At 28.5% G+C, this 17643-nt stretch overlaps 1 protein-coding gene across 1 annotated transcript; it reads right to left on the bottom strand.

The window, feature by feature from the left end:
- Nucleotides 1–11449: 11449 nt before the first annotated feature.
- On the bottom strand, nucleotides 11450–16024 carry LOC137818374 (zinc finger protein BALDIBIS-like). Its single transcript, XM_068621766.1, has 3 exons — nucleotides 13921–16024; nucleotides 13393–13792; nucleotides 11450–13127 (listed from the first exon to the last, which is right to left on the bottom strand). Exons 1-3 carry the CDS (start codon nucleotides 14066–14068, stop codon nucleotides 12050–12052), a joined length of 1626 nt encoding a protein of 541 aa, XP_068477867.1. The 5' UTR covers nucleotides 14069–16024; the 3' UTR covers nucleotides 11450–12049.
- Between the last annotated feature and the right edge of the window lie 1619 nt (nucleotides 16025–17643).

Raw genomic sequence — 17643 nt, 5'->3', positions numbered from 1 at the left:
GTTGGAGAAGAAACTGAAAGAACACAGGTTAGGATTTCGTGAATGCTTATTAAATAATAATAATAATAATAATAGATAATATATTCTGTTACATTTTACAATATTTTAAATTAAATGTAAAATCAGTTTATATTTCGATTTAATATATTTTTGTGAAAAAAATGTTTTTTACTCTTTATTTGTAATTCAACTGCTTAAATCAGTTTCTCACATCCTCTATATTCTTTTCTTTGAGTATAGTATATTTCAATTAATAGATATTAGTCTTAATTTAAATCAGAAAATGTATTTATAAAATAGAAAAATTCTGACTTTATTATACTTTTAAAGGATAAGTAAAATAAATTTATTAAAATATTATATAAAATATAAAGATGAATAGTTTAATATTTAATTGATTGTTTTAATAAATTATATATATACATACTATTTTAAAATTCCTATATAAAAATAGTTTTTAGCATATATTAAGATTTTGTAATAGATTATCATATGTTATATTTATATAATTAAAGAAACTGTTATTTTTTTACATTCTTGGAGTCCTTACGTACATATAATAATTAATAACTTTGATTATGCAAAATTTCTTTTTTATAAATTTTTAATTGAATTATTAGATGAATCTTTGTATTTATTATTATATTATTATATAACAAATATCATATTTTTAAATCTACTACTTAAGCCCAAAAGGAACATCCAGAATGTATGTTAATATAATTAACTGTATAAACTAAAAGTATACATATTTTATTCTATTTCTATTTTAACAACATATTTCATTCATTATTGTGATTTTGAATCTTTTCTAATCTTTTCTATACTTTTTTAAATCTCATTTTATAAATTATTTAAAAAAATTTGATAATTAATAACTTTGATTATGCAAAAAAAATAAAATTTTCAATTTTCAATTGAATTCTTAGATGCATCTTTGTATTTATTATTATATTATACTGTTATTAAAAAATATTATATTTTTGAATCTACTATTTAAATCCAAAAAAAGAGGCAGAAAGTATGTTAATATAAGTTAATATCAATTAAATATTATAAACTATAAATATACAGATTTTTTTCTACTTCTTTTTTAACAACTTACAATTTTTTTTATTAATTATTGTGATTTTGAATGTTTTATAATCTTTTCTATATTTTTCTAAATCTCAATTTATAAACGATTTAAAATATTTGAAATTTAATAACGTTGATTATGCAAAAATTCATTTTTATATATTTTCAATTGAATTATTTTAGATGAATCTTTGTATTTATTATTATATTATTATTTATAAATCCAAGATTTAAGTCCAAAAATAACAGCTAGAAAGCATGTTATAATATAAGTTAATATCACTTAACTATTACAAACTAAAAATATAAATATATTTTTCTACTTCTTTTTTAACAACATACAATTTTTCTATTCATTATTGTGATTTTTGTATGTTTTCTAATCTTTTCTATATTTTTTTAATCTCATTTTATAAATTATTTAAAATATTTGATAATTAATAACTTTGATCATGCAAAATTACAATTTTATAAATTTTAAATTGAATTATTAGATTAATATTTGTATTTAGTATTATATCATTATATAACAAATATTATATTTTTAAAGCTCCGGTTTAAGTCCAAAAGGAACAGTGAGAAAGTATGTTAATATAAGTTAGGTATAATTATTTTTTTTCTTATATTTATATTTAGGTCAATATTCAGTTTAATATAATATTTTAAAAAATTAATTTGGTTTCAAGGTTTTTAAAAGGGTTTAATTTCATCAGTTAAGTTTCTACTAATTATTTGATAATATGGCACACAATGACATTTAAGGTTTGAAAATTAGAAAAAAATATTAAGAGGAATGCGGAGGGGACAGCTATTGGTGGTGGAGCTACGGGAGGAAGACGGCGCCATTGTGTTTCCTTAATTTCTGCTATGACTCACATACATTTATCCACTTTATTCCAATTAGACCACATTGATAGAAGTTTTCATAAAGCTAAACCAAACTTAATGACTTTTACTCTTCAGCAATTATGTGTGCACTCAATAGAATAAGTGCAATGCAAGTTATCTAGAAGAAAAAAAATATCATTTTCCTACAATAAATCTGCTCCAAATGAAAATAAAGTAAAGACACTACATAGTGGAAACTAAAGAAAAACAATAGCGCACATTTTTTAGAGACTCACATTTGTTATAGAAGGAATTTGAGAATCACATACAATAAACGCAAAGTACGTATGTTTTATTCATAAAAAAAAATGTTTGAATTCAACAAGATCAGAACACAGCAAGAAAAATATGGAGAGGAAAAACAACATTTGGTGTAACGACTCTGACGGTGTTTTCTCTGATGTCGCTCCATCACCATAGTCGTGGCCGCCTCTGCCTCCCTCTCCTTCAATCTTCTTTTTCCAATTTCCAAATCTTAAAATTTCATTCAGTCCACGTATGCAAACCAATGTCATTGTACGTCAATAGTTTATAGATATGAATTGTATTAATTGAATCTAGTGTCGATAAACATTTAATTATGTTTTTAGTTTTTTTTTTAATTTGAGAGGTATATAATTTTAATATTTATGTTTTTTTAATCAAAATAAGTAACATGGTTCTATCATTATTTCTAAAAAAATTATTAAATAAAAATTATTTTTAGAAAAAATAATAATTAATTATTATATTAATTATTTTATATATTATTCTATAAATTAAAAGATCATTAGTAAATATATATTTTAAAATATTTTCATTTTCAAACTTTTTCATTTCATTTGATTAATTATAAAAAATAAAATAATTTCAATGTTGTTTCACTAATATTAATTAAATATATGAAGTATATATAATGTTCAATCATTTATTTTTAATGACTTAATCATTTATTTTGAATGATTTAATTGAATGTATTAGTACTTTTATTTAATGTTAATCATTTATTTCCAACAACTTTAGTTGAATACATAAAAAAATTAAATTAGTATATTTGGATTAAAGAATATAAATTAGTGTTATATTGTGGAAACATAAGAAATTGAAACAAGTGGTTATACTTTTACATCACAAAATTTGGAGAAAACTAACAAGAAGGAAGTAGGACCAAGTAATTTATGTTATTTTTTTATTTTACTTCGGATTCTCCTTCAATTTTCTAATTGTTGTAATTAAACTTTGTTCAATTATTCAATTTGAAAACATCTTACACCATCAGTGCATGTTAGATAATAGATTTTCTTTGTAATAATTCATGTTATACAACAAAAATATTTTTAATTAATATATTATTAATAATTAATTAATGATGTCAATCTCAAAAATATTTTAATTTTAATATATTTTTTCATTTATTTAACATGACATGTTATAATTTTGTGGCACAAATTTCAAGTATCAAATAATATAATGAAGAGGACTAAGTAATATACATGTATAACATTGTTAGTTTACTTTACATCGTGGAAGTTGAATGAAATTTTTTTACTCCTCCTTGAATATGTAATTCAATAAATTAAAATTTCAATTGAACAAAGTGAGGAGCTCTATTACTTGCAATCTCATCTGCTTCCGTCTAAAACAAATACGATCATCACAAATAAAGAAACATACACAAACAAATAATATGGTAAACTAGATATATAAGTTTTTTTTATATATAATTTCAATTTCAAATTAATAAACATAATTCATCAAGTCTCATACAATTTCTCAAACCTTCAAGTGTCTATTAAAATTCATAATTCATCTTTCACAAGTTAGACTTCTACTGACTTACAATAAATAGACAAATTCTACTTCTGGAAGACTCGTGCGTTGACTCAGACTTAGAGATTTGTACTTGTCATTCTCTCACTATGAAATTCACACATTTATGTGCATAAATAATTTCAATATCATCTCTCCTATCATGAGAGGGTTAATTCATATAACTGGTCAAATTAGTTATCTTTCAAACAACTTACTCATTCATATGAACATCCTTCGACTCTTACCACCAGAATATCTTCATCTATATGATTTCATCATCTCAAGAGAGTCAGAATATCTCCTTCTAGACAAATTCCTAATCAATGTGCATCCTAAACAATCTTAACACAATATTTTATTTCCTGAAAATACTATGTCTTGATTAAATTCATATTCTAAATCTTACAATATCCAAAATCACATAATTACATCATACCAAAGGGTAAAATTTTAAATCACTCAAAATTTCATCCAATAATCACATAAATATCTAATTAAAGGATTTTTCCATTAAATATACATAAAATAAAAGTCTACATAATTTATAAGTAGAAACTAGAAAGAATTAAACCAACCTTTCAAGAGCAGATATAAAAAAAAAATCAGTATTTTTTTTTTACGAAGAGTATAACTTGAGTGAGAAAGGGTCTCGCTCAAGCGAGAATCAACCCGAAAACACCCAAAATTTCGTCTCAATCCTCACTTGAGAAATATTTCTTCTCGTCTGAGCGAGATATGCAGAAAAAATCTGCTTAAACCTGTTATATCTGTTAGATTCTAAACCAATATTTCATTCAATTCATAAATTTATAAATCTACACATTACATTGACAGTTCCTGCTCAGAATTATATAAACACTCTCATTGAGTCATTATGTCAATCTATACATATATATGATTTCTAAATCAAAATCATTTAAATCAAACAACTAATTCTCATCAAACATTTCATTTAACACTACAAAAGAAATCAATATTATCTACGAATTTTTACCCACGAATCTGAATCCGTAGGTAAATTCAGCATTACCTACCAACTATTCCCCACGGATCTTATTATCTACTAACTTTTAGCTACGAATCTCTATTACCTACCAACTATTGCCCACGAATCTCTATTACCTACCAACTATCACCCACGGATCTCTATTACCTACCAAGTATTATCATAATAATTATATACATAATATTAAAAATATTATTATAATATAAAGAATTATAAAATCATAATTAATATTCATAAATAATAATAACCATAACTAATAAAGTATACATATTATTAATACTATAAAATTAATAATATTAATATAATAATTTAAATAATATAATTAATATTATATTAATAATATGAATAATATTAATAATAATAGAATTAATAATATTAATAATATAACAAAATTAATAGTATTAGTAATGATAACACTAATAATATAAATACTATTAATAAAAATATTTAATAATATTAATAATATTTAATAAAATATTTAAAATTATTAATAATATTTAATAATGTTAAAAATATTTAATAATATTATTAATATTTAATAATATTATTAATATTTAATAATATTATTAATAATATTATTAATATTTAATAATATTATTAATATTTAATAATATTAAAAATATTTAATCATATTTAATAATATTTAATAATATTAATAATATTAATAATATTTAATAATATTAATAATATTTAATAATATTAATAATATTTAATAATATTAATAATATTTAATAATATTAATAATATTAATAATATTTAATAATATTAATAATATTAATAATATTTAATAATATTAATAATATTTAATAATATTAATAATATTTAATAATATTAATAATATTAAATAATATTTAATAATATTCATAATATTTAATAATATTAATAATATTTAATAATATTAATAATATTAATAATAAAAATGATATTAAATATATGAATAATGTTATTAATTTTTATTTTATTAATATTGATAATCATACTCATAAGTATAATAATCATCATAACATGACAACAAAACTTGACTAGTGTAATGTTTAAAACTTCTATGGACATTTCTCAAGGGACTTGACTTTGAGTGTCACCCGCTGGAGTTTAGTTCTAACATTAACTATAATTGTCAATAATAATTAAAAAAAATTAAATAATAATTAAAATTTAAAAAAAAATGTATATTAACATTACCTACGGATTTTTGTTCGTGGGTAATCCGTAAGTAATGTTGTTTTACCTACGAATTTTGGTTGTTACCTACGGATTTCTTCCGTAGATAAATTGGATTTTTCTTGTAGTGTAACTTGATTCAACAAACTATTCAAACACATTCATTAAATCGTTCAATTCCAAACTCATATACATTCTACAACATCTACTATATCTACAATTTCAATAAATTTTCAATCTACTCAAAACAAGAAATCCTGCAAACAAAAATTTGTAACTGGTGAACACGTCACCCTCACATCCAAATCTTCTAATTTTATTGAAAATTTAAACTAGTTTTCATTACCTTTACTTGAGCAAGTGCTCACCAAGAGCTCCAAACCTACCAAAAGTTTCAATAGTAGCTTAAACTGCACCACAAAGTTCTGATAAAAAATATAACTACACCACTATGACTCTAAGCTAACAAGGACTAATCCTAAAGCTAAAAGAGTCACATGCGTAAACTTAGATCAAGATAGATCTACAAGTTTAAATTTTAGCTCAAAGGGAAATGTAAAATTGAATTTACTCTATTAGAGATTCTGATCTGGCAGTCTTATAGTCTTCAGTGTCAGGAGTCTAATGGTGAACTCTAATCGTTAATGAGCGAGAATGTTAGAATCTTAGAGAGAAGGAAGTGGAAAAAGAATGAAACTTCTAGTGGGATAGTGGTTCTTTTGAAATGAAACCTGAATAACTGAATTTTCTATTTATATGTTCTTTTCATTTTAATAATAAAATATTTATGTGTCATTTAAAATATATCACTTATATTCTAAGATAATTTTGTACCTCCTTACGCAAAGTAAGTTTAATTTAAATTTTAAACTAATAGTATATAAGAGTTGTATCCATATATGAAAGGGTGCATTTGATAAACAATATATGTGTAGAAAAGAAGTCTTAAAAGAAAAAATAACATTTTTTATCATTAAGAAAAAAATTAACAATTAATAATATATAAAAATGTATGACAGAATATAAATATATAAAAATTATTATCATTATTTTTTTATCAACATTGCTTCCTTTATGTTTAATCACTTTAGAGAAGCTAGTCCCATGAAAACACAACGTCTAGTTTCCTTTTTAACACGTAATAGTACAATGTATCATGTCTGTTACGGAAGCCGCTAAGGTTCCTTTTTAACACGTAAATTAAATACTGAAAATTATTGGAATAAAACATTTTTTATTAATAAAAAACATGGAGATGTAAGGTTAGGTGAGAAAATGACATAAAAGCAAAATAAATTAAACTTACATAAATAAAACAATAATGAATTCCCTGAGAATTTTTTTAATGTTTTTCTCTCACCATCTTGAAAAAAAAAATAATATAATTTATCTATGTGGATTGCATAAATTTGATATTTGATTTCCCAATCTCAATCCCTTTCGTTGCTAAATCTTTGGAATCTCACCAAACTAATAGCCATAGATTGATGTAGCACTCTACTTTCCTCGGTAGGTAAGATGCTTATTCTCATAACTAACGTAACTAAACTTTAAAAATAGTTTTCTAAAATTAAATTAAATTTTATCATTACTTAAATAAATTAAAATCAATAATAATTTAAAGTGCTATGTACAATAATTATTCGCGTATACACATCCCTAAATCATTAAAAAAATCAAACAAGAATAATGAAATTGAAGTTTTTATAGTAAATTTGTTATTTTTTATTATACTAAAAATGAAATATGTTAATATTGATTTACTGAACTAATTATCTATCTAATTCAAATAAGTTGAGATAAACATTAAGTTTAATTAAGTTATAAGTTTGTTATAAATTTGGGTATTTTTATTTAAAGTATTTATTAAAAAATTGTTTTATTAAGTACAAAAATATTTATATTTTGTAATTAATAAGTCTCTGCTATTTAACTTTGTCTTGAAATTGGGTGATGTGGTTGATAACTTACATTGTCATTGTTAATATGTATACTAAAAAAATGACATAATCAAAGTTTAAATTATTCATAAATTTAGGTATATTTCAATTAAATCACTCTTACAATTTTGTTTCCTTAAATATCCAAATTATTTTTTTGTTTAGTATTCATCATTTGATTTTTCTGTGAAATAAAGTGATGTAATTAAAGTTTCAAGCACAAGACCAAAAACATGAGAACAATTAAAAGAAATCTCTAAAATCTTAATATCTCTAAAAAATACCTTGTTTTTTTTTAATTAAATATTAAAACAAAAAATCAAATTGAGATATAATACCATCTCATTTGATAAAGATGTTGCAAAGCTTCATTTATTTTATTATTGTCCAAATTTGGGTTGTATTTGAGACATAATTTATTTTATAAAAACTCAATAAAAAATACTAATTAATTAACTTATTTATGTCTTGTTTATTCTTCATATAAAGACACGTAGATCATATCAATGGAAAGTAACGGTTATATTTCAGTTGACACAAAATAAAAATACAAAAACTCAATTAAAGAATATATAAAAAATTTAAATAATAAATATAAATTACTTTTAATAAAAATTTAGTTCAAAATATTCAATTTTAATGTAGACTTTAAAACTTTATTAAGTATTTATAATATACCACTTATGTTAATACATACATTTTAATTTCATATATAATTATAATTCAAACAGTTTTATTTAAGGAATAATTCAATTTTAGAAAATAAACTAAAATAATAATTTAATTCAAATTTTTTCTCAAAATAATATAATATTTTTATAAAATTAAGTTCAACACCAATTTAATTTATTTAACCCTATATACCACCACCAAATATTCTACTTGGTTCACTGGTATAGAAAAATAATTAACATCACTGAAACCAATCCACCATTTTCACACTCTTTTCCCTGTCACCAATTCAGTTCTACACATGGTGATAACAACATACCATGTCAGGTTTTAGTTTGTTGATGCACTGAAGGGTCCAATCTTAGCATGAAGGTTTTTCATTTTTCTCTCTACTGACACCATATGAGTTATATGCGAGCTCCTGAACATTGTCATTTCATATCACCACACTACGCTTCTTTTATATATATATATATATATTCGGTCTCTACGACCGATTCAAGTTCTAGCTCTCGATTCAGGTGGATCGAGAAACATCACACCTAAGCTGAAGAGTGACGAGCTAATTAAAAGGTTAACCATTAAATAGTATATTTTTAATTATAGATTAAATCTTTAATTATGCCCAATAATAAAGGACCTACACTAATTAAATAAATAAACATAGGTTCCAAAGGATCAGGTACGCAATCATCTAGTATCAAATACTGAGTGTCGAGTGTCAAAGTTTGACTTGAGCGTCATAGTGCCTTTTGTAATTATCATTTGAGCTCGGAGTTCATGGAGAGAAGGAGGATTGGAAGAGTGAGAGTTGCAGGAGTTCATTCGAGAGGAAGGAGGGAAGAGTAGGCCGAGCGAGCGAGCGAGCAGAGGATCAATAGTTCTCCTAGTTCCAACCCCATTCGAGAATAATTGGCGTCCACTGTGGGGCCGAAAGAATTTGAAAAGAAGAGGGAAGCATATGGTGTCAACAAGAAGCAAGGTGAATGAAAGGATGTCTGATGCTGAGCAGATGACGTTGTTGATGTCTCTGTATAGAGAGATGGCTGAGATGAAGCGAAAGAATGAGGAAAAGATTTTTGCTCTCCGGAAGGAGAGTGAAGAGATGAAGAGGAAGTTGGTATAGGGAGGTTCGTCTGGTAGACCGGGCAACCCTGCTGGTCTCCAACCTCATCGCTCGATTCAAAGGGGTGATGGTGGAGCATATTCGCAGAGAGGACCTACAAAATCCTAGTGCGGGACAGGTCGAGTGCTTGGTCGTGACCGATGATGACACCTAGATGACCCCAATTGTAAAATACCTGAAGCAAGAGAAAATGATGAGGCAACAATGCGCCAAGTACACCTTGATCGGCCAAGACCAATAGAAGAGGATACTTCAAGCTATTACTAAGTGTATCACCAAGGAGCAGACAAAGTATGTCCTTCAAGAGATCCATGATGGGAGGTGTGGGAGCCACTCGGGCGCGAGAACTGTGACCGTGAAAGTGCTCAGAGTCCGATACTTCTGACTGATTGTTTAATCTATCGAGAACTATGTTTTCAATAGGGTTAATCTTCTTTAAATTTGTTGGAAGAAAATTGCAAAACTAAAATAAATCATATTAAAATTCATTTTGATTGATTTAAATTGTTCTCTTGAGATTAAATCAAATTAGTTTTGTTTTATTTATATATTCTTTCTTCATATTATCTCTTCTTATCGTATTATGTTTATTAACTATTACCACAAGAAAATATGCACTTATAAGGTTACTAATGCAAATGGCAAATAGTCGACGTTAATTTGTTATTAGTGTTAGTTTTGTATTGATAAAAAAATTGATCCGTGAACATTGTGACCTTTGCATCGACTTTTGATTTCGGCTAAATTCATGCTAAAATAAACATTTTATATTAAATATTAATTAATTATATGAATGTGTTATTGGCTTGACCAACTTAAAAATTATAAAATTTAATTATTTATTAGTGGATGAAGGAGATGTGTGTGAATGAAGGAGGTGAGTGAGAATGAAGGAGATAAAAAGAAAAATATGTGGGTGAAGAAGATGAGTGCAAGAAGATTTATAAAGAAAGAAGAAAATTGTGAATAAGAAAATTGTTCATCTTTAAATTATGACCTTTGAATTAAAAATAATCTACAATTCCTATTCATTCACTAAGACACGTTCACACTAACTTAAATGAAATTAAAAATATATTATATTAAAGTTGGTCTAATACACACTAACTTAAATAAATAAAATTATTATCAGTTTAGCTGATACAAACTTAAATAAATATTTATTTATTAAAAAAAGTTAAAAATAGTTAATACATGAAACCAAATATGTGTAGGAAATTATACATTAAATGGATAGTTGGGACTTATAATGCAATTGTTATTTGATAGACTAAGTGAGGGGAAAACTTTTTGAAGATTATGAAGGAAGTAAGAGGTTAGATATTATGAATTTGTAATGATTTTTTTGGCTTAATCTTCTACCTTCTTATATTTCTCCATTACTTAGTTAGTATAATTCTTTTCTTTTATTGATTATAAAAAAACTCATAAACTGACTTAATATGCGCGTGTATAAAAACTTACTTTCACTAGTGGTATTTAATTAGTTCAAATTATTTCTTACATAAAAGTATCAATTGTGTCAAGGCATTTTATACAAGAAACTAGTACCAGTATCAATAATGGTAACATTGACTGTGTAAAGCTAGCACAATATGTTTTATTTAATTTTTAATTCTTTAATCTATACTATAAACGTATTATAAATTATTCTTCGTTGGAGTGCATGTTAAAAGCTGAAACGAGCGATTGCATGCAAATATTTTTTTACAGAAGAAACACATATAGTAAAATAGGAGCAATGAAAAGGACGAGATAGCTTATGAAAGCATATTTAAAATGGGTACGTAGTGAAGAAAGTGTCTATTTACCTCTATGAAAACCATTTCACGTCCTGCACAGATAAAAAGACCACTGAAAAAGAAAGAAAAAACTAGGTCACAGACACCAGCTAAAAGGTACCACAGTGTAAAGTTGTATCAACCTTACACGTCAGAGAAAAGTCTAGTTGAATTGGTAAGAGAAAAGACAGTGTTTCTGCTTCGTCCATGGACATGCATGGCCATCGAGAGGGAGGGTAGGGACCTTCCATAACGGAGAATCAAATCACCCTTTGAGTTTTGGACTCATCTCATAGATATACACAAAACATATGAATATATATATCTATTACTTTTGTCCCGTCTCACATGCATGGCCCCCACCTCCCTCACGAGACTCCTCTATATTATATCACACGTGAAATCTTCACGTTTCACTGTGCATGACCGAGTCCACTCCATCAACACTTGCTTAGTTTCTAGATCGGTCTAACATGGTAATGTTATTCAGTTCATATGCTCCTACTAATAACAGTAGCTGGCTATATATATCACTATCACATAACTTCATCACTTTCTTTAGCTCTAAGCTACGTTTCATTAAAATGGAAGTTTGAAACTAGAAACTCTAGACATAGTGTCCACCGTACTGGCTCTGCAGGTTCATGGCTGAGGCTGACCCCATTGCATTAAATTCAACAAGATCTTGCTGAAAAAAAGGTCTCCTTATTGATTCAATGTTATTATCTCCGACACCCAGAAAATCTCGGGTTAAACCAAGTTGATTTTTGTTGTGTGAGCTTATGGAGTGTAATTGCTTTCCCATAATTGATGCTGGTGTCTCTTCATCCACCGGCATCACCATGTGCTCCAAACCCTTGGTGCCATTCACAACCACAAACGAGTTGTTTGAGTCATCATTTAATAAATACCCACCACCACCTCCAAGGTTGGTGCACCCTTCCACACTCACCAACTCGTCGAGCTTCTGAACCTCAACAACAACGTTGTTGACAGCATTGTTGTGGTTGCTGTTTCTATTGCTGCCTATGGAGCGAAACGTGTTGTCATTCACCCTCATAGATCCCATTTGAACAGTTTTCTGCCACAGCGTGGTGGCTGACATGTAGTGAGGTGGGTTCTGATTACTACTCAAGTACAAGTTAGAGCCTGCGCTATGCGACAAGTCTCCTTTGTTTTCTTCTTGTTCTTGCTTCAGTCCATGTGGCGGCAGCACAGACAGGTTGGCACCTCCAAATGACGCTTCTGGGCAACGGTAATTCACAAACTGTGGCCCAAACATGTCCATCGTTTGCACCCCATCAAGCACAGGGTTTGGCCCCGAAGAAGTGAAAGCACTAGTTTTGGTTGGGAAGTTAATAAGAGGGTGGTGAAATACTTGTGGATTGGCCTGGTGGTCTAGCCAGAGTGGTAGCCTTAGCTTTTGCTGCTGTTGTTGTTGGTGATTATGATTATGATGATGATGGTCTGCGTCAGCATAATTCACCAACGGTTCTAATGTTCCTGAACCACCTAATTGATCTGAGTGAAATCCTGAAAAAATCTGAGGGATCCTCGAAGCTTGAGCATTGGTCAAATGATGATCTTTTCTCAAGTTGCTTAAAGCTGCTGGAACTGTTGTTAGCCTCACACTTTCTTCAGCCAAAGCGTCACAAAAGGCTCTATGCGTTATGAAGCTGTCCTTCCTGATTTGTTAGGATACACATAAAAACATCAATTAAGAACCCTCATTTATTATTCCAAACAAATATTCTCTCAGTTAAGACTACTACTCCTACTGCATATATGGCATCTCTTTCCATCGTTATCTGGCATCCATTAGATGTAATGAATAAACTGAATATTAAATTGCAACTGTATCTAACTATGCATCGATGAACTAAAGGAACAAATTAATTATGAAATGATGAAGCATTAAATAGTATTAATTATTTATGTGGAAATGCTAACCTGGAGAAAAGGGTGCCACAGTCACATTTGTACTCTCTAGTCCCACAAATCTTGCTATGGGCCTTCCAATCGGATTGAACAGCATATTTCTTGGAGCACTTGTCACACTTCCACTTCTTCTCCCCATGTTTTCGGCTATAGTGCTTCTTTATGCCTGTCAAATCTCCCAAGGCTCTAGAGGGGTCGTGATGCACACAACTCTTCTCAGGGCACACATACACCTTCTTCCTCACTTGATCTTTGTTTGTTCTCTGCTTCAGCTTCCAAGGAAGGTTGTGCCCACGTCTATGCAGCTGCAAATTCTGGTCTCTCTGAAAACCCTTTTTGCAAATTTCACATATGAAACGGTTGGTGGCCATGAGGGACTTTGGTGACAGAACTACCACTTCTGCATCTGGATCTGCTTATACACAATTCATATTACTTCTAACTAGATTAATTAATAAACTAGAATTTCTTTGTTGGAGATTATAAAGAAATAAAATAGATTGAGAGATAAGAAGTGGATTAACAATCATAATCACTTGCCTGGTGTTCCGGGGAGACTTCTCCTTCTCTTTGCTGGATTTGAACTAGGGTTAGGATTATTATTAGGGTTTGAGCTTGGGGGTTGAACATGAACCAAGGAGTCTCTGACGGTGTTGGGAGGAACAGAAAAGGATTCTTCAGACATCATTTTTTGAAGTGAAGAAAAATTGTGTCCTAAACTAGCTACCTATGGAAATTCCAAAAGCAATAGTAGATTGAGGAAGGTACTGCCAAAACAAAATATAAAACCAAAAAGCAGCGTGTTAGCTAGCAGCTACCAGTGCTCATGCTGAGAAAAGATAACATAATATGTAGACATGTTGAAAGAAAAACTTTATAGATATACTAGATCATTTTTACTGAGTTGATTTTGTGGTTTGAAACACAGAAAAAGAAAAAAGAATATATGTGTGGGAAGAAAATGAAATTGGCTTTTCATGTGAATCGTGCTGAAAGGAAAGTCATAGTTGAGAAATAAGAGTTAAATGAAGAGAGAAGAGAATAATGGTTTATAGAATCTTTCTCATTTGATCTCTCTTTCTTTCTCTCCTTATCTAACACGGCTGTTCTAATGAGGGTCATACAGCCATAGACTCTGTGGACCACTTTCTCTCTCTATGTATACTAACTACTGGTATAAATCCACCCAATCAAGAAACAGTTCCAATTCAGCTAAGCATAAACTTCTGTTACAGTTACCAATGAATAGTGTTCATAACATTAGTATTGGGTACACTAAATGTGCAAAAGAAAAGTTACTTTATTTCAATTCAATTGACTTTCATTGTAAAAAACTAAGATTACGGAAAGCAAAGTTTATAAATCATGCAGAGATTTATGAATTTTGTAAACAGAAAGTGGAATAAAAGTAAGGTTTGTGATTAAAACTGTGGCTTAATTTCTGAGCAGAAAAAGCTGATTCCACTTGTATGTTGTAAAAATAGAATGAATAATATTGTGTAAGAAAAAGATAATGTGTAACTTTCAAGGTGTCATTGTATGATGACGGAGCATTCCTTTATTTTACTACTACCTAGTACTATTACTAGATAACAAATTTGAGTGAAGGAAGAAAAAAGGGGACAAGAAAAACGCGAGTTGGCTGGTTGGGAAATAGTAGCAGAATTGATTCAAAAGAGAAAGAAAAGGGAAAGAGAGTGAACTTTACAGCCAGGTATGAAAATGATTATGCCATAATTGTATTAGGACCGTAATATCACCAAAAAGTTTGAGAGAGAAAGAGGGTGGTGCCGTCCGTGAGGCCTCACTGGTTGCGAGTAGGAGCCCACCAAATGACTGTCAGAATGACTGACAGAGAGAGAGAGAGAGAGAGAAAGAAAGAAAGAAATTTTCACAAAACAAACACAAGAAATGACTGCTACAGCTTAATATGTCCACCCATCACTCTCAAAAGAAATTCAAATCTTGTTTAAATCACAAAGCAACATATTTAAAAAATAACCATTTTTTATCACCCAAGTTAGAACATCAGAGATTAAAAAAATTCAAACTTTTTTGTGTAAATATAGAAAGAAAAGGAAAAGGAAAATGGAGTGAGACAGTATGTTGTGTGCGGCACATTTCTCCAGAAATTCGCCGCAGTGGGCCATCTCTGATCTCTTCATCTCCACTCCTGCATTTGATAATTTCCACTTTTTGAACGGTTCTCCATTGCCAACACTCCTCGTGAAATTCTCGTACCATAATCATTCAAATGTTACTTTTAGTGGAACTCGCATAGTTCATGCTTCAAAAAAATTCTTCCAATCATTCAAATTCGTTATAGCTGATAAATTTATGCAACCATTGGGTGAATCATTAAAGTGTTTGCATCATCAACACTTAAGTGGGGTGAGATTTGCAGAAAAATAAGTAAGAAAAGTAAAGTAAATTGAAGAATAATGTAAGTTGTGGTGTATTGGTGTACTTGGTCTGGGAGTCACACACACCCCTGATTGATTGACTGAAGAGTCAAATGTGAGAATTGTCACCAATCATAGAAGAAACAAGAAAAAAAACACGGTTTTCCACTGAGTTGACTCGGTCATGAATCCACATTTGCCCCCGCAAATAGCGTACCTTGCGTCCTTCCCTCATCATTCAACAAGTTTTCATTCCCAACTTTGCTTTGCCTATTTTAAAACCATAATGGTCTCTGTTACATCTTTTGGGGAACTCATCACATGCTTCCTCCTCTTATGTTTTAATCATGAATAATTAATAATTACTAAAAGCTTACATTATTAATCTTTTAGGTGTCATTAGTTGAGAAATTAGAGAAATACGAGTGACTTAGACAACAAGAACTTCTCGATTTATTCAAAAACTAACTCAAGCTAAATTAAGAATATTTAAGAATAATTATGTATCCGGACTATTGAAATGGTCCAATGACTCGGTCAGAAACTTCACCACTCAACCAATCAACCACGATGAGAATGTCACGTGATGACACGTGACCGATCGACCAATGACGGTGAGTCATGAATTGATGAAGTCAGCAGGGTTAATCTACAATTAAAGATTGTTTAACACAACCCTAACCATGAATCAACTCTCTAATCCGATCCACCAACAAAGGTCCATTAAGACAATATAAATAACACATATTCCAAGGAAAAATGTACGTCATTATCTACAGTACTCTAACACTCAAGTGACAACACCCTGACTGATTTGAGCGTTGGAGTGTCTTCTGCGGGTACTAACCCCACCTATGGAGCCAGACGACCGAGAGAAGGAAGGCGAAACAGGAACCTTGGAACATCAATGACCAACCAAAAGTAGAGGCAAGGGGAATCGTTCTCTAAGCTTCAAACCCCGTTTGAAAACAATTATGATGTCAAGGGTTTGAAGAGTGACTTTGCTACCTTCTTCTCCTGTGTTTACTTTGTTAACGCAATGTCAAGGAATATTCATTCCTATATAATACCACTACTTCAAAAGGTAGACAATTAAAGAAAACATGTGTCTCCTCATAATAATTGTACGTTTAACTTGTTTGACCACAAATGTTATTATTATGGATGCAAATAATTGAGCGGAGGAATTTTAGCAAACCTTTAATAATTTAAGCAACTATTCATTGATATGTATTTAATGATTTATGGTGAATTTTCCACATACTTAAATTCTCAGGGTACGTTTATTTCTTACATTAGAAATAAAGGAAAAGAAAAAGATGAATTTTATGCCTCAACATGTTTTTCATAGTGGGCATAATTGTTTCAAATCGAAGTGCTTTTTGAAAACAAATGAACTAAATTAAGTACGTATATATTTGGTAAGTGGATTTTGGAGTAAATTAAACTGGTGGGGGAAGAAAATTTAGATTAAAGTTTTAAAATTTATCTATTTCCAAGTCGGTGGAAATGTTGTCATTGTAACAAAATTTTATTAAAAATCGATTTAAAATTATATTTAGAATTTCAATTTTATCTTTGATATGGTCAATTTTTATTTATATTTAATAATAAATTACATAAGATCATAGTTTATTATAAAAAATTATTAAAATACATATTTTTCTACTAGTTCAGTATATTTATTTAATTTATTCAAAAAAAAAGTTTGGTCCAAGATTAGTTTATGTTCACATTTCATTTTAAATTTGCTTTTTTTTATAACATCAACTCTTATGCCTTATTTAATAAAAAAAAATGGTTTACAAAATGTAAGGATCTAGAAAATTACATAGAAGTGATATATTTTAAATGACTCCTG

The sequence above is a fragment of the Phaseolus vulgaris genome, chromosome 11, assembly GCF_000499845.2.
Source record: "Phaseolus vulgaris cultivar G19833 chromosome 11, P. vulgaris v2.0, whole genome shotgun sequence".
NCBI lineage: Eukaryota > Viridiplantae > Streptophyta > Magnoliopsida > Fabales > Fabaceae > Phaseolus > Phaseolus vulgaris.
The sequence above is the reverse complement of the archived record's forward strand: the minus strand, read 5'-3'. Positions and strand labels throughout refer to the sequence as shown.

What these genes read in the sequence shown, in the direction of transcription:
- LOC137818374 (XM_068621766.1), bottom strand. Translation starts at nt 14,068, where the DNA reads ATGATGTCTGAAGAATCCTTTTCTGTTCCTCCCAACACCGTCAGAGAC. An exon ending in AAGTCTCCCCGGAACACCAG is followed by an intron (nt 13,793 to 13,920) that starts GCAAGTGATTAT and finishes GTGTATAAGCAG; the next exon opens with ATCCAGATGCAGAAGTGGTA. An exon ending in TGTGGCACCCTTTTCTCCAG is followed by an intron (nt 13,128 to 13,392) that starts GTTAGCATTTCC and finishes CTAACAAATCAG; the next exon opens with GAAGGACAGCTTCATAACGC.